The sequence below is a fragment of the Rhipicephalus sanguineus genome, chromosome 10 (assembly GCF_013339695.2).
Source record: "Rhipicephalus sanguineus isolate Rsan-2018 chromosome 10, BIME_Rsan_1.4, whole genome shotgun sequence".
Lineage (NCBI taxonomy): Eukaryota > Metazoa > Arthropoda > Arachnida > Ixodida > Ixodidae > Rhipicephalus > Rhipicephalus sanguineus.
In genome coordinates this window covers 3,842,502-3,859,837 of record NC_051185.1, presented here as the reverse complement: position 1 = coordinate 3,859,837, position 17,336 = coordinate 3,842,502, and the positions used below count along the sequence as shown (strand labels likewise).

At 45.5% G+C, this 17,336-nt stretch overlaps 1 protein-coding gene across 3 annotated transcripts in view; it reads right to left on the bottom strand.

The window, feature by feature from the left end:
* LOC119406839 (protein DEK) overlaps positions 1-17,336 on the bottom strand; it is a 58,787-nt gene that overhangs the window by 18,533 nt on the left and 22,918 nt on the right. For 2 of the 3 annotated variants that reach the window (XM_037673576.1, XM_037673577.2), the window contains exons 4-8: positions 15,765-15,859; positions 13,681-13,829; positions 5,876-5,955; positions 5,425-5,481; positions 3,739-4,207 (exon numbers count right to left, since the gene is read on the bottom strand). In XM_037673576.1, coding sequence (XP_037529504.1) covers positions 3,739-4,207; positions 5,425-5,481; positions 5,876-5,955; positions 13,681-13,829; positions 15,765-15,859 — 850 coding nt within the window. Of the gene's footprint in view, positions 1-3,738; positions 4,208-5,409; positions 5,482-5,875; positions 5,956-13,680; positions 13,830-15,764; positions 15,860-17,336 lie in introns of all 3 variants that reach the window. The other variant, XM_049419923.1, reaches the window with a different exon arrangement.

Genomic DNA, 17,336 nt, shown 5'->3' with positions numbered 1-17,336 from the left:
TTAACACATATGAGATTATATATATATATAATTCAAAAGAAAGTTCTGAAGGTCCGGTTCACATGTAGTTGAAGAAATGAAGGAGCACACTTACGAAAATTGCATATTTTTACTCATTTACGTTTCTGCCATGGCACGGCCTTCGTCAGAATGACGCATTCTGACGAAGGCCGTGCCACGGCCAAAACGTAAATGAGTAAAAATACGCAATTTTCGTAAGTGTGCTCCTTCATTTCTTCAACTATAAATATATATATATATATATGTACGCGCGCGTACGTGTTATCTTTAAAACATTACAGCTGTGATAGAGCAATGACTCAGAAAAACGAGATAAGCGATGTTTTGAATAGCTACACTTGACTAGACTGACAAATGAAAAACGTTCATGGGAATGAACGCTTTTCAGCAGCGGCGTTTTCGCGCCGCGTTTGCCGGGTTGCTACATTTTCGTCAAAAGCCTACGCCGGCTTCAAATTGTTCCTTCGAAATGCGCGGAGATCAGCGCCGTCTGGAGGCACTGGAAGAAACCAAGCAAACGAGCGTCTGCACCTTAAACTCCGCTTGTCGGACGAGCGAGCGACGCGCCGCGCGAGGCGTTTCCGAGTAGGAAGACGCGGCGGCACGATTTTGAGATGGCGCTCGTCAAAATGACGCACGCGACTCTCCGACCACGCATGAGTCGCGCATGAAATCATGCCATTCGGGACGCAACAGCGCGATTTCGCGAAGGCGTTCGTCAAAAAACACGCGCGTCCCTCCAAACGCGCGTAAATCGCGCCAAAAACTGCGCCATGCGGTTCCACCTTTTCCCTGTAAGTTCCCTTCCAAGATTTGTAAATTATTGGTGTCGGTTATATGCACGCAAATATGGTACATGAGGTGCGATGATACTAGATGTCGCAAGCCCACAATTTGTATCGCGTGGTTCTGTTTTCATACTACCTCACATTCGTCTGAGTAATAAGCGTTCCAAGTGTCTATCTTATTCTTTTTTCTATATTTCTTCACTCGCCACCTCATGTACCAAACCACACACAGCAACGGCGGTGAGTGAATGGTACGAGCTACAGCGTACTAAACCACGAGCCGAGCGCAGGTTCTGACGAGCAAAAATCGAACAACGCGACCGATCGCACTGGCGAGACTAAGCTCGTCGCTGCACAAACGCGTTTACATGCTGCATTTATAACGTCTAAGGGCTTGCGTGCAATGCAAAAAATTCTCCACATGGCACGCTCTCACTAAAGAAAATGAGTTTCGGAAATCGTCCAACCGACTTGCACAAACCGAAGCCTTGTGAGTGGTTTCGCGGTTGGTAGTGGCTTCATTGACCGCAAACGGATAAAACATTTTTCTTTCTCACGCAGACTTATGACACAAAATCCATATTACACACTCAGCTATACAGCAGTTTCCTTAATGCAAAGTTTCTAAATAATGGTCGCGCGTTTACGTCCGCGGCAGCTGTTCGCACTATCCTCATGGCCTCACATCAAATTAAATATTCGCAGTAAATAGAACCTTTTCGACATCATATGAAGCGTCACACTTTTATTCATGTTCGCAATCCCAGGCCACGATGACATCAACCGCCTCGTGCGCGCAGCGCGCCAAAAAACTCCGTTGCCACCGGCGCCATCGAAATATGGCCGCACAACTCACTTTCTTGAATCTAAAAACGTTGCTTTCTTGTAGCTAGCTCCTGTACAGGCTCGCTAGCTTTTTTGCGCCTTCGACAACGTCACGAGAGCGCGCTATGTGATGTGATGATGATATAAGCTCGCATAGGCGCGCCATGACACGGATGACAGCGGCACAGGAAGGCACCAAGCGTAGCCTCGGTGATCGGTTCCGGCAGCGCACCAGAGCCCATCGCGAAAGCCGTGCACAAAAGACCGCTTGGGAGCAGTTTCGGCGCAATAATGCGTTTTGGAGCAGGATGGCGCAGCAGAAGACGAGTGGCGCAGCGTGGCGCAAATGGCGCAGCACTTCCACCCCTGCATTGTTCTGGGTGTAATGCCTAGACCTACAGTAAATTTCATCAAAATCGGAAATGGTGACCGGGACCTCGTGTTCGATCTTATCTGGACACACCCAACAGCAAATGTTGCATATCGACAGAGATTTGGCAATGCGTGCGCGCACCGTTTACGTGCGCACACGCATCGGGGAAAATGTGTGGAAAGCCAGACGAGTCGTCCGCTCTTCCGTCCCAGTCTCTGTGTTCCGCATCATCAGGGCCGTAGCTAAGAGGGAGGGGGGGGGGTTGAGGGGGTTCTGACACCCCCCGAAATTTTTTGCCTGTTTTAACCTTTCGAACGACACTAAAATACCACGCCTGCACAGCAACCGCTAGTTGCCAAAGTTAGGCGTTCTACACACAAACACCCCCTGAAAAAAATTTCTGGGTACGGCCCTGCGCATCAACACTTCAAAACGCTCCATGCAAGAGAGCGGTATATTCTGCGCTTAGCTGGTATCAGCGGCGTTCATCACAAGACCCAAATTTGCAATTGGCGGTTGATACGTAGTTAAGCGGGGTTCGCAGCAGGTGCTGAGAGCCTGGGTGCACACCAAAATGCCTGATAAGTTTACTGAGAGGCATTAACGCTATTTTGGACGTGGCTGTGGTGATTTGACCGCTTGGGCGGAATAAAAAAGCATGAATTCGTTTTTTCAGACTGCCCAATTTTTTGGACGATTTCGTGGTCCCTAGAGAGTCCGAAAAATCGGACATTGACTGTATTTATCTTCTAGATGTTCGAATACTTCAAATAGACAAAATCCAGTGTGACTCAAACCCCCTGAACAGCAAACACTATTAAAAAAAGATTCGAAAGTTTGAATATTCGCACAGCCCTAGTAAAAACCAGAAAAAAATTCTCAGATAAGCGGTGTTTCAAGATAGCTCAATTAATGAAAATATATGCATGATCACCAAGAGAGAGAGAGAAAAGGAATGTAGGAAAGGCAGCGAGGTTAACTAGACAATGTGTCCAGTTTGCTACCCTACACATGGGGAGGGGGAAAAGAGGAGTAAAAGAGAGAGCGCGTAGCATATCAGCCCAGAAAGCCACACGAGCCCTCCTGCGGTACTTGAAAAGAGCCCTATGATCACCAAAATCTGCTGTCATCTAGTCGCGCCTTGCCAATGCAAATGCGTTTTTTCACATGACACCAGTGTCCTGTGGCGAAAGTCACTTAAGGGTGCCGCACGCGATAAGAAAATTTTAGAACTGAAGTTCTTAATTAATGTTATTTTCTTTTCACGGTGTCGCTAGCACTGTTTTTCAGGGGATTTGTGACTGTGCCCGTACAATCGGGAGGACTGCTCAGAATTAAGGAGCCTCCCGAGCGAATTGGGGAGAGTATGCACGTATGCGGGCCCTACGTAATGATTTGTCGCTAAACATTATTTATACTACGTCCTAGGGGCCCAAAGTCTTGACATAGCAAGCTTCAGAGAATTTCACTGAACCCATCTATCCAAAATACTCAAAAAGTCTTTAAAATACCTGATGTCACACCGACGTGAACGTGCTTAAGTTAGGTACAAAATTCATTTCCTCTTCCAATAACTAACCTATGATGGCAATATTAGTGGCAATAGAGCTCTGAAAGAATAACCGTCTCTATTTAGGGCCCTCTTAAAACTCATTTACACCCAAGTCAAACTGAAGAAACTAAACTGCAAGGTTCACAACACGAAAAGTGAAGTGTCACAATAGCGCTCACCTTGCTTCTTCCGACCCTTCTTGGCAGGAGTGGCTTTCTTTGCGGGCTCGGTCTTCTTCGCGGGCTCGGTCTTTTTTGCAGTCTCCGCCTTCTTTACAGGCTCGGCCTTCTTGGCAGACTCGGCTTTTTTCTCAGCCTTCTTGTTCGTCTCTACCTTCTTTGGGGTTTCGACCTTCTTTTCGGGCTCTTTGTCTTCTTCCTCAGATTCATTTTGCTTGTCAGTGTTGTTCTTCTGTGGGGAGTCCTCTTTTTCATCATCAGACTCGTCCTTGTCATTGGATTTGTCCTTCTCATCGTCCTCGTCTTTTTCATCTGAGTCGTCCGACTCGTCCTTCTTGTCGGACTCGTCTTCGTCAGACTCCTCTTTCTTCTTCGCTGCTCTCCTCCGCTTGGCCGGAGTGGTGCTCTTCCTGGCCTTCTTGGCTGGCTCCTCCTCCTCCTCTTCCTCCTCCTCGCTTGGCGCAGAGTCCTTCAAACATAAAAAAAAGAGAGAAGAAGTCATCTGCCAGCCTCTGCTTATCCTGACTGCTAACACACACACTTTGAAAATTGAGCAGCAGATGGAAACACATACCAGAATGAATTACTGTGAACCAAGCTCAGAACAATGGAAAACTGTGCTAGTCGGTAAGATTTCATCAGAAAAGAATGTAAGGCACGCAAGAGAGGAGAACAACACAACACAAACACAGACAGTCAACTGAGAGGGTGCACTGCAGCGGGAAAGAAAGCGGACATAAAAACTTATTTGCACATGCGCAGGTATGGCAGTACCGCCTGTAAATACCGCACACGTGGGATTCTGTGCAAAAGATAGCTTTTTAGGTACACTCAAACCTCATTATAACAAAGTCGCATCTGACACGAAAATGAGTTCTTTATATCCGAAAATTCGTTATAAAAGTATATTTGTAACACTGTACATATGGCAAAACTGTTCTTCATTTACTTCGTTTTAACCGATAATTCGTTATATCCGTGTTCGTTATATCGAGGTTTGAGTGTATTTCATTTCTCCGTGCAAGTTTATGGAAGGCTGGCTCACACATGCACGTCCACTACTGTTGATATGCCAGGCCTCGTCAAGTAGATGCATTTAATTTTTTGTGCCTGCACAACACTGCACATTCCATCGAATTTAGGCATGAATTTACACTCTTGACAATGTAAAGAAAGAAGTGGTGCTGAAACAACAACTGAAATGCCTAGACAGTTATCTCTCACGTAGAAGCCCGCATGTAGTCCTGATTGACAGGTGGTGCTACCATTACTGCGCATACGCACATAAGCTTTTGTACATCCTTTTTTTCCCACCGCAGTGCGCCTTTTCAGTCGATAGTCGGTGATTTGTGTTGTCTTCTCCTCTTCTCTTGTGTCAGTGTTTGTACGCCTTACCTTCTTCTATGATGAATTACTTACCATGCAATCAACTGCCTGGAAAGCTCAGCAGAGCTGCTGCTTTTCCTCCTCCAACCAGATAAGGTGCATTACGATCAGATCAGGTGACGGAGCATTATGAAACAGCGAAAAATAAATCTTCTGGTTCTGACTCAGAGGTGCCAAGAGCAGGCCTGCTGAGAAAGTGTGGCTTTTACAGAGCCAGTATTGGAGCAGCAAAATTAAAAAGAACGCATCACTGCAGGCGGACTCCAAATTGCAAAAAGGAAGAACAGTGTGCCGGCTTACCTCAGACTCGACCTCAGATTCATCATCGTCAGTAAGCCGTTTTCGAGATGTTTTCCCCTGCAAAACCAGACTTCTTAGTAATGCACTGCACTAAACCACCAATAAATAGCATGGAACCATTTTATTAGCTGCATATGAATGCGATTAAGTGCTTAAAGGGGATCCGAACCACTTTAGCAAGTAATCATCAAATGACCTTAGTATCAAAGTTTATTGCCTGAAGAACCGATTGCCGCAAAAATTGTCATTCAACCTGCTGATAACAGTTTATGAATGCCAAACAACCTCCATGATGCTAAATCGACGGAACAGAGTGCACACATAACGTTTCCTTTTTCATTCCGTAAATGCTCCTATGGAACAAAACCTTTACATTCGTTACCCCTCGGCCATCTATTATTGATTATTATCCCTGTAATACCCTAGCAAAAAAAAAAAAAAAGTAGCACACCTTCTTCTCTGCCTTGGGAGTTGCAGTCTTTCGTTTTTTGGCCTGGCCCTTGCCAGCAGAACCAGGAGTTGAGGACTTTCCTGCAACACAGCAAAAGAAAATGCACACTCTGATGAGACTGCTGGTCACTCCCTTCTACTCTACACGTCACATGCAAGACTTGGATGTATTGAGAGAGTGCCCACTTGACAAATGTTGGCACCCAGTGCGGTGACTTTTTACTCTTCACAGAGATGCAGAAAAGATCACAGTAGACAAAAAGCAATTCTTTGAAGGACACCGGCAACTGATTCGTGAGAACTCTTCAACAAGGCTGAACTTGCTTATAACAATACCAGTTTTAACAACATACCCGATATAACACTGAACAGCCACCGCACGATGACATTTTATCTTCTATGGTGAAATGCTCACTTATTAGAATGTTCCTATGCCACATTATTAATTAACGGGGAATGCTGCGCTTAAAAACTTTTTTTTTTAATTCTTGATTAGTTTTGTTCAAACTTGGTGAGTTAATGTATGTACGTGTTATGGTTTATAAATGTAATTATTCTTGCAGTACAATAGGTAGTTTTCAAAATATTGGACATTTCATGTGCCTTTTAACGTGCGAGATTTTTCCCAAACAGAGAGTTACAAATAAATTGCCATGTCACAATACCATATTTACTCAAATCTAAGCCGTTTTTTTTTTTTTTTAAACAATGTGCAAAAGTGTGTGTGTGTGTGGGGGGGGGGGGGGGGTGGTTGGCTTAAGATTCGAGTAGAAAGATGAAGTTTTTTTTTTCTGGCCTTGCGAATTTCGAGGGTCGGCTTAGAATCTGGGCCGGCCTAGATTCGAGTAAATATGGTAATAGGGAATCAGAACTCTATGCAAGGAAACAATAGACGATCTAAACTCATTTGAACAAAAGTTACCGTATGCTGAACATTTACAAGTGAGTCGATGTCAAGCTATGATTTTACTCATGAAAATACAGCATTCAGACTACACAAGGAGCACGCCGAGCACGGAGCGTTGTGAACGCGCATATCATAGTTTTGCTTGAGGCCAATGCAAAACTAAGTGCTGAAATCCGCACCACTGCTCCTAAGCGAACGACAAGAAGGCAAAAACGCTTTGTGCCTTTTTATGATTTTATTGCCTTTAATCCGCCGCCGTGTTAGCCGCATACATTTGGAGCTGCGTAGTCACTACTGATGATCGCGATGACAGTGACTGTGGTACCGCCACAGTTTCATGGGCAGTGGTTATGGCAAACAATAGTTTCATTTTTATTCTGTGCGTGCCCAGTGTGCACGTGCCTTCAGAACTGCGTCACTTGCTATCTATGACCGCATCTATCGTGGTTTTGTCTGCAGCAGTTACGGCAGAACATAGCTTCACTAGGACTAGGTGTTGGCCACGTGTGTGTCTTCAGAATGCCGTGGTCGTCATCCATAATCACAGGACTTGCGACAACTAGTAGTAGTTTTGTTCTGAGTGCAATGTCAGAAACTTGGCGGGAGTTTTTGAATAAAATTCTACCACAGCCCACACGGGCATCAAACCCACCGGCTGCCTCGCGGTGGACAGACAATCCGTCACCGAGCATCTCGGTGGCGAAAAATTTATCGGGATGGGCAAGTGGTAGCAAAAAGCGTGTCTCAGACAGACACGAGATTCGGCAGTGTTGCTCTGGAAGCCACGAGTCAACGAGAAAGTGCCGAGTTGCCATCGGAATTCTGTGGCAATCCCGGGCAAGCACCTTTTCCTTATGTGGTAGCACTTGCGAAAACTTCATTGAAGCGCAAGTACCCAGGGAAACTATCCAATGTGACGAGATATTTATTCATTGTTTTCTATGGGCGACAAGTGAGTAACCGAAAATTTTTTTGTTGTGGCAGAAAATTTAGTTGTAGCGGTGTTCAACTGTAGCCCTTAAGCCCAAATGCTCCTTTTGCAAACATGCATTGGAGTGATTGTACCTTCCTTCCCTACAGCCTGTGCTATTGGAATTGTACTGCTTACTTTATTGAGTGGCTATAAGGGGGGAGGTGGGGATCGGAGCTGAAATTCTTTGTTATTGTAATAGAGCAATGAAATTTGGCATGCTTATTGGGAAGTGCATTGAATGATTATTTACGAACTTTCATTAAAATATCTCCAGTAGTTTTGACATTATAAATTTTTACTTGCATCATTGTTGTACCAAACCTGCAGAAAGCCTGGAGTGACAACAAAACATTGTAAAAGCCCAAAGTTGCCCTTATATATTGGCCATAGGAATGGTTCATGCTGTGACATTCTCCAAATATTTTTATTACTCCAATTTTTTTTGCATGGAACATTACACCCATGTTTGCATAATGCATTCGTTATTGCCATGTCAAATTAGCTAAAGAGTAAAAAAATGAGAGAGTAATGAAAAAATATAGGAATGTCACAGCGCAGAGAATTGGCAAGGGAATACAATGCAACAGATCTCATGAAAATCCATCTAGCCATAGTCGTGCTACACTTTCCGCAAGCGGGACAGTAGGGTCAAAACACACTTCTGAGAAAACGGGCACTATAAAGTTGCACAGCCACTACATATACAGTCGAGCCCACATATAATGGCCCCACTTAAAATGAACTTTCGCTTAAAACAAACGATGTCTGCGTGACCGTGGAAATATACATTATCTCTATAGCGCAAAATCGCACTTACAACAAACGTCTCTGAGCCCTGCCGATCGGTTACTGCGAGCGACTTCCCAGGACACCACTTTCCTATTGTTAAACGCGGACCCTGCCTTTGCTGCCGTGACCGTTGTTTTGTTATGCACCCCTCCGTCCTTTGTCCCGCATCCCCACCCATTTCGACAATTCGCGATTCATTCCGCGTGCATGCTGATTGAGCGTGAACGGGCCCTAAATTTTTCCGACACGCGCACAGCCGGCACCGGCTACTCTCCCAAGCAAGCTACCCGAACTACCCTCCCCCGCAGCTCCTTCACCAGTCTCCACCGCTTCGCAACGCTGCTGCATCCGGCTTTTTTTGGCTAGAAACGAGCCCAGAGAAGTTACACGCGTGCTTGCTTATCTTATCACACGTGCGGTCAGAATGGCGGATGGTGGCACGAAGCTAAAAGCACTGGACATTGCTACCAAGCGAGCCATTTTAACAGAGCTGTCTCAAGGTGTGAAAAACTGCAAGTTGGTTAAAAAGTACGGCGTGTGCAAGTCAACCATATCGACGATCCTGAAAAACAAGGACAAGATCATCAGTGCCGATGCCAACTCGACTGACAGAAAGCGTCTGCGGAGGGCCACCTACGCAGACGTGGAGGACGCGCTACTTAACTCTTTCCTTACCACGGGGAAATTGGCCTATTTTTGTATGTTGCAACTAGGAATTTTCTGTGCCGTTGCTACTAGGTTTACAGTGCCATGCAATACATCAAAATAAAGACAAATGAACGTACTTTTCAATGCTGTTTATCTTAAAACAATAGAAAAAACTTATTTGGCCAAGAAAATTCCTATACAAAAAAAAAATCAAAATTTTTCAAAAAAATTTTTAGGAAGGAAGCCACATCTCCAACAAAACATTTTTTTGAGAAATTCCGAAATATACAAAATGTTTATTAATCACAGGGCAACATTATTTAGAGAAATGGCTAAAATCGATAAAGCTGTCTTTGAGTTACAAAAAAATTACTTGATGCATAGCGAAATAGTGAAGTTCTGAGTTGGTCCTAGCCAAGATTTTTTTTTTCAAGAAATAAAATTTTACAGCACAATATTACATACCAAAATGCAAGTACTAAATGTAGAGTTTGAAAGGTACATTCGACGAAAGAAATGGCAGATATAAATATATAACAAAAATTGACAAACACAAATAATTAAGTACGTTCACAACAAACGTCATAATATTAGACTTATATCTTCAGAGTAAAAAATTATGGAAAAATTATGAGAGATGCAAAATATTTAAAACAGCGTAGTGGAGTAGGAGTGAAAAAACGAAAGTTTTAGCTCAAGAACTTCTCGAGCTATAAATTGTTCACTCAAGGAGATCAGTGTGCCAGGCACCAAAACAGTTCGTTCGCCGTTCGTTTCGGGATCCGAAACATGCAGCGTGGCCAGGAGCGCGGTAAAACGCTGCCTTGCCATGATTTTTGGCGGAAGAAGTCCCGAAAGCAATTTAGTCGTACTCCAGTACAAATTTAGACGCGGAAGTTCTAATATCCCCATGTACATCGAGAGTCCAATAAACTTCACCATCTCCTCTGGCGTCACCTCCTTCCACGATCCGTCTTTCTCACTGTATCTCGGCTTTTCAAGTATGTGGGCCCACGCATACTTGAAAAGCATACCTCCGCCGTGAAGAAGAGGCGGAAAAAATCCAGCGCTCTCGTCAGCCGATGCGAGTTACTGCGGAGCGTCATGTCGAGGTCGATACCCAGATGCGCGCGTCCCTCTGGGGTCGGAAGTCCACGCGTCTTTGTGCTGGAGGCACCACGACATGCCCAAGTGAAGTAGACACGCTAAAGATAATAATAATAATATGTGGGACACATACAGAGCAAGTCAGCCGGCTCCAGAACACTACAAACAAAAGCGAAAGTGAAAACGAAACTTGCTCGCGACTAACAGCTGACGTTTCCGGCTGATCTGGTGAAATTTCTTCATCGGAGCTGAAATCCGACGTCACCACATCGTTGTCTGATTCATCACTGCTCGAGAAGTCTAAAAGATTGCTCGTCGAAGCGCCGGCATCGAGCGAAATTGCTTTTTTCCGAGCGCGCGTCGTTTCGGATGTCAACACCATCGCGCGGCTCACGTGCGCTTCAACCTTTGAACGCGGGCGCCCTTTAAAAATCGCCGCCTCGCGGTAAAAATGCGAACCGTGCAGAAACAGCAATTCTAGTGTGTGTACAATCGTCTAGATGGCGCTTCATGTCGAAGCGCACGGCGGTTGTTGAAAAATAGCAGCGTGAAATCATCGTTCACCGGTGAACGATGCCTAGTGGCGTGGTAAGGAAAGAGTTAAATGGTTCGTCAATGCGCGGGCTTGGAACATTCCGGTAAGCGGTCTTATGAAACACACGCCATGAAAGGTGACACGCGCGCTGGTGGCAAACACAGTAAAGTGCGCGTCAAAGCACTTTTGTGCACTAATATGGATGGCAGCGACCAGCGCGTGCCCTTCGTAATCGGGAAGTCGAAGAAGCTGCGTTAATTCCGGCGCTTTGTGCCTGTGCGTTACAGGCATAATGCGAAAGCGTGCATGATTCGCGATTTATCCGTAGAGTGGCTAAGCGAATTTGACCGCAACATGCACAAGCAAGGCAGGCGCATGCTGCTTGCGGTCGACAACTGCTCCGCGCACCACGTACAAGACTCTCTGACGGCAGTGACCCTGCATTTCCTGTCGCCCAACACAACGTCTAAAGTGCAACCGCTTGACTTGGGCATCACTAGCGCGTTTAAGAGTTATTACAGGTGCAGCGTTGTGGAGCGCTTGCTCATAGCTGTTGACCACCAGGCAGCCAACCTGCCGCTTCGGGTGACCTTGTACTCAGCTTTGGAGATGCTGAAGGCTTCGTGGACGAAGGTGACGGCTACATGCGTGCAAAACTGTTTCCGCAAGGCTGGCTTCGTTGACATCGAACCCTATGACGAGCCTGAAGCTCCCGAAGAGGACCGATTCAGTGGTGATTTGTGGCAGCTAGTCGTCGACTCCGACATGGGAGAGTGGGACATCTGCTGGGAGGACTTCACTACGGCCGATGATGATGCCGACATTGTGGAACCGTGCACGGATGAGGGCATAGTGAATGAAGTGCGCGGCAAGAGCGATTCGGAGGAATCGGATGACGACGACGGAACTTTGGAGCCAGCGCCCACAAGCGTGCCTGTAGCAATTGGCCACATACATAGATGGCCTCAGGCAGCTTGTATATGCCAAGGGCCTCGGCGAAGAACACGCTGCCACCTTAAATAAGCTCGAGACTGTACTTATCACATCTGCACTGTCAAAACAGACGTGCATCACGGACTTTTTCGCAAAAGAATTAATTTTTGGTTTTCACTTGCAACTTTATTAAAGCCGTGTTTCATTTACTACGAACTTCGGGATGTAACGAACGGATGCCGCGTCAGGCTCATGTTCGTTATAAGCGGGCTCGACTGTAAATCAAAACGCCCTGGGGCTGTAATATTTAGTGTCTTTGCTTGCAGGGGCTCTCTTATGCCATTGATCTTTCATTTTTTCTGTACTATGTGCTTTTCTTTTTCTTCATCGGTTATTCTTGTCAGCTTTTTGAAGGGTGAGCCTATCAGGTTTGATGCCCAGACCTGCACATTACAAGTCTGTGGGGCATGCAAATTTAAGCGTGCTGTGGCAGTTATGGCCAAGACATTGGTGGCACAGGAATTTCTGAGCAGTACTTTTATTGAAGCGTGTTTGGCAGATAAAAATTCGTCCCCTCCTTTAGACGAGATCATTTTTCACCCCCGCCTTGATACGCTTCATCATTCAACCAGTCGTGGAAATGGTAGTCGGCGAGGCTTTCATTATTTCAGAAGCTTGCTGCGGTACCATGCACGGCTTGAAGCGAGCCTAAATTACATCACCACTGAGTGCTTATTTCCCCGCCAAGTGCTCGGCCACGAGGTCTGGGAAGTCGGTGCCCGATACGCCGGGTGGTGGCATTCGGTGACGATGTGCAATATGGCTAGCCGCGGCGACGAAACATCGGCGTGCAATATGCTCGGCCTCGCATTTTCGTACGAAATCGTCGCGATGCTTCGAGTGATCGCTACGTGACAAGCTTGGCCATGGGGTCCGCGGCACTGCCAATGCGTAAAATGCCGATCCGCAATTCCGATGTGCCCGTGGGCGATGTGATTTGTCGCTTTCACATGTCTGCTAGCACGATGTTCTTCTACGCAAAGTTCAATTTCGTTGGTGCTGTGAGCATAGTTAGGCCTAGCCACGACTCCGAGCAGTAAGCTCGGTCGCGGTGTGCGCTGCTGCGGTGCCCGATGTTTCAAAGTTAGCCATGTTCGATCACGAGCACAAAAAGTCGTTTCACAGTGGTCTTCATCACGAGGTCCAAGATGCCGACGGGCAGAACTTCTAACCACAGGTCCAATGAGTGAACGCAATACAGGTCCGAGACGTGCTTCTGCGATGTTTGCGACGAGCGCGTCGCGCTATCGCAGTCTGATGATTGAGCTTCCGGGTGCAGCTGCTAACGCGTAATTATCGTCGACCAGCGAACACAGAACGAGTGCAAACGCTTCACTAAATAGCGTGATTTTCGACAGCCGTGACCCCGCGATGCGGAAGCCGCAGACAACGCAAAACCGGAGCAACCATCGGACCAATGGCGAAGTGCGCTGGAGCATCATGACGGCCGTGGCCAATCGGGGGTCTTGAAACAACCTTTAAACGTTTGCCTTTTGTGTGCTTGTTTTTAAATAGAGGAGCCAGCTGAGGTGGGGAATTTGAACACGGAGAAATGCTCTTTCAGACGAGCCCTAGACGGTGGTGACCGGTCGCGCCATCGCGGAGCTATAATTTTTTGAAAAACGCATTCTTTTTTGCGATTTCTGCGATAATTTTCGCCACCTCAGCGGGCCCAACAATTTTTAATAGCACTTATACGTGGTTTTCAGCGAAGATATTTTGGAATTAAATAGAAAAAGGGCTACGGAAACTGAAAATGTCATTTTCAGAAAATCGATTTTCTTGCCATTTATCACAATTTGATTACCGGATCCCCCCTTAACCAGTGCAGAGTTGCAAATGCAAGGACTCAACTCTTTCCTTTCTTGGCAGCTGGGAGGGGCTTCTTGTTATCGAAGGGCTTGAGCAGGAAGCTGAGGATGCGATCCGTGCACTCCTCGACCGTGCCACTCTTCTCCAAGTCAAGCATGCCCAACAGGTCCTTCTGGGCAGCCTTCTTGAGCCTGCACACACCACAAGGGTCCTCCACTGCACTCCAGCCAAAGCAACTAAATTGCATTCTGCAAGTTTGAGAAGACAAGTTGCTGGGCCAGTGTTCTTCAATCATAGAGCTTGTGAAACTCCATTCTGAAACCCAGAAACTCCCATGGACAAATTTGTGGAGGATAGCAAACCACCATGCCATGAAAAATTGCAACTGAGAAAACAGCAAAAAAACACAACTCCATTGGCTGCTGACGTGATATACGATGCTGTTATGACAAAAACAATGATCTAGGATGCATGAAAATTGGAAAGGTTATGCCTCCGTAGTGGCCGAATCCAAAAATAACATTTTTGAAAAACTGATTTTTAGTTTTCCAATTTCTAGTTTCAAAAAACAGCCTCTACCCTTGAGTGAATACATTATGCTCTATGATACTCAGTGGTCGACATTTCATCACAATCATGTTTTAACCATCAGCACATTTCAATCGGGTATGTATTAACAAGGTCTTACAGTATGATCACCCACGCACGACTTGATTTAGTCTTAAAACTTGGGACCTAGCGTAAGTGGTTTGCATATCCACTGCTGGAGCACTACATACTCAACAACTTCATTTTAAATTTAACTCTTTGAGGATGAAATTTTTTTGCTAAATGCACTCCAAAAATGTGTAACTTTTTTATTGCTGAATTAAATTCTTCAGACGATTCTATTTAAGAGAAAAAGTGTCTAACATCTTTTTGTGTGACCGTAAGTGACAAAAAATAATTTTTGTTGTTACACATGGTTTATTCGTGACTACATCAAGCAAAATAAAAAAAAACCTTATACGATTTTTTATAAATAAAAATTATGCGTTGTATTAAACATAGCTCGCAGACACACAAAAATACACCTGGGGAATAGTCCACATCAGAAGAATCACTGCTCGACTCACTAGCAGTGGAGCAACCGGCGCGTACTTCCATAGCCTAAGCGAACTGCATGAGTGAGCGCACGGAAGAAGGCTGTATGGTCGTGCACCCGTCCAGAGAGTAAAACGAGCGAAAAAGTTATAATAATACTTCGTCTCAGAGCCAACGAGACAGAGTTCGTTTTTCCAAGTCCCCAAAACAGGAAACGCAACCATGGCAGCGTCGTTTGTGTAATTTAGCACCGCATGGAAACAGATGTAATTGCGCCCCGCGGAGCAATAAACGAGAAAGTCACAAGCAGTCACCCTTTAAGAGATTAGAAACCAGACAGCCATCAGCTTTGTGGGCGCGAGAAGGGATAGCCGGTGCACCACTTTGTGGTGGTGGTGAGGGGGGAGGGGGTGAACCCAGCGGAGAGACATCGCCGCATGAAAAAAATTTCACGTGTTCCCGAAGCGTGGCAGCACATGCCAAGCAAGAGAAATGATTGAAAAAGGCATGCGTTTTGAACATACAGCAAAAACCCTTTGGTGCCTGTTAGGTGATGCTGTACATGTACAGCGAAAACCTTCAAAGGGTTGAAGAGCAGGATAGGAGAGAGAGTATATTTATTAAATCATGCTCTAAAACAATGCTTTTGCAAAATACATGAAGCACATAAAAGCAAACTTGAAACACGAAAGGCTCATCAAAAAAAAAGCAATTGTTTTTAGTTTACAATAACCTTTTCCACAGCTTTACCATCACAATATTTCTAACAGATGCTTTAAAGAATGAGAAGCAGAGCTTCTTTCAAACAGCATTTATTTTTCCTGAAGATTGTAAGGCAAGCCCAAATTTATATGTACTGATGGGCTTGTTGGTGAGCCATGATATTTGATGAAGCAGCACACAAAGGACACAATCATGCACCAGTGCTTGTGTATGTGGGATTGTGTCCTTTGTGCGCTGCTTCATCAAATACCAAATCTACAGAAAATGTAGGAGCGTTAACAGGCATGGCAATGTGAAGTTGGTTCAGTGAATGCACTTACTTTGCCACCATCTTCTGTCTCTTGAGATACTCTGCAGAGTCCTTCTCAAAAGGAAACCCATTGAACTTGCGCAAGTTCTTCTTGATCTCGGATGGCTGCAGCAACAAAGTCATCCAGTCAATCTAATGCATGTGCAGTGCACTCACATCATCCTCAGTTTGCGTCATATCAGTGTAATTTCAACTACAGCCAACATTACCTTTAGCAGCAATATTTTATGGCCGCTTTACCAAAGCCTTCTGACGATAGCAGTCACCTTGCCCAACACTGCCTGCCTCTACTGCATGGCTGCCGACACTAGTAGCAGCAGAGCACTACTTGGAAGGGCACATTGCAAACCTTGCCCAAGAAGCGGTTGATCTCGTTATCCTACGCACGAAAGTGCAGTGAGCACACACGCAGATTTTTTGGCTGTTTTGCACACTGGCACAGAGGCACAGCACTCAGCCACTTCCGAGCGTAGGGGTTCATTTTGTGGCACCCAGCAGAAAGTCATGTCGGTTTCTTTGCTGCAGCTTAAGCGGCATACACCAGTTGGGCATCCGGCAACATCACACGCACTCGACATTTTCTCGAACTTTCCTCCACAGTGACTTTCGTGAGCGTGACAGAAACGGAGAAGCAGCATTTTACTACGTGTTGTAATGCACGGAAGATTCTTCTTTTATTGCAGCTGATTTGATTACTAGTGATTAGTTGTACTTGGGACTCTTGACGTCATTGGGATCATTCCAAAATGTGGTGTCGTACATTTACCCTAATCTGTCGATAAGTAGAGCACTGCTGTTGACGTTTTAGACATTCTCAAACATTGATCTTTCACTCTGACGTAAATTGTTATTTGTCTTTAGTGTCCCTTGAACTTCTTTAAAAGTTTTAGTTATCCTCCAAGTTTCTGCCCTATACATACCTGCCAACCTAGGGACCTCGAAAATCGGGAGATTCGCAGAACAAGAGAGAGGGGGGGCAACAACAACAACAACAACAACAACAACAACAAAAAGCGCGCACCTTTTTATTCCTTGCTTCTCAGAACAGCAATAGCGTCACACACAGCTCTGAATGAGTGCAGTAAAGCTTTCACATGCCGGCGATGATACTGGTGCTGGTAATTATAGTGTGCATACGTAATTAATTACACACACGTGCAAATGATATCTACTACAACCCGCCATATAGGTATAATAGCCTTTTCTCACGCTTGAGCGCACAACATTGTACGATCGCTGCAGTGTGATGCTATCGCGAGTCCCTCGTGGAGCAAGGATAGCATGCCAAACCGTTAACAACCAAGGCCAAAAACGAACACCGCGGCTTCTACCCCCATCACATCAGTGAAAAGAAAGAAGGGAGGAGTGGTGGGGAGTCCCGCGGCAAACTGTGCTGGTTCCTCAAGGCCAGAACACTTTTAGAACCGTTGTCATTTGCTATTTTCATTCTGGGTGGCTGTTCATCGGAGATTTATGGCTGCGCCCATACAATCAGGAGGACTGGTCAGAAATTGGGAGTCTCCCGGGAAAATCGGGAAAATTGGCAGGTATGCCTATATGGTAATACAGTCAACTGCCGATT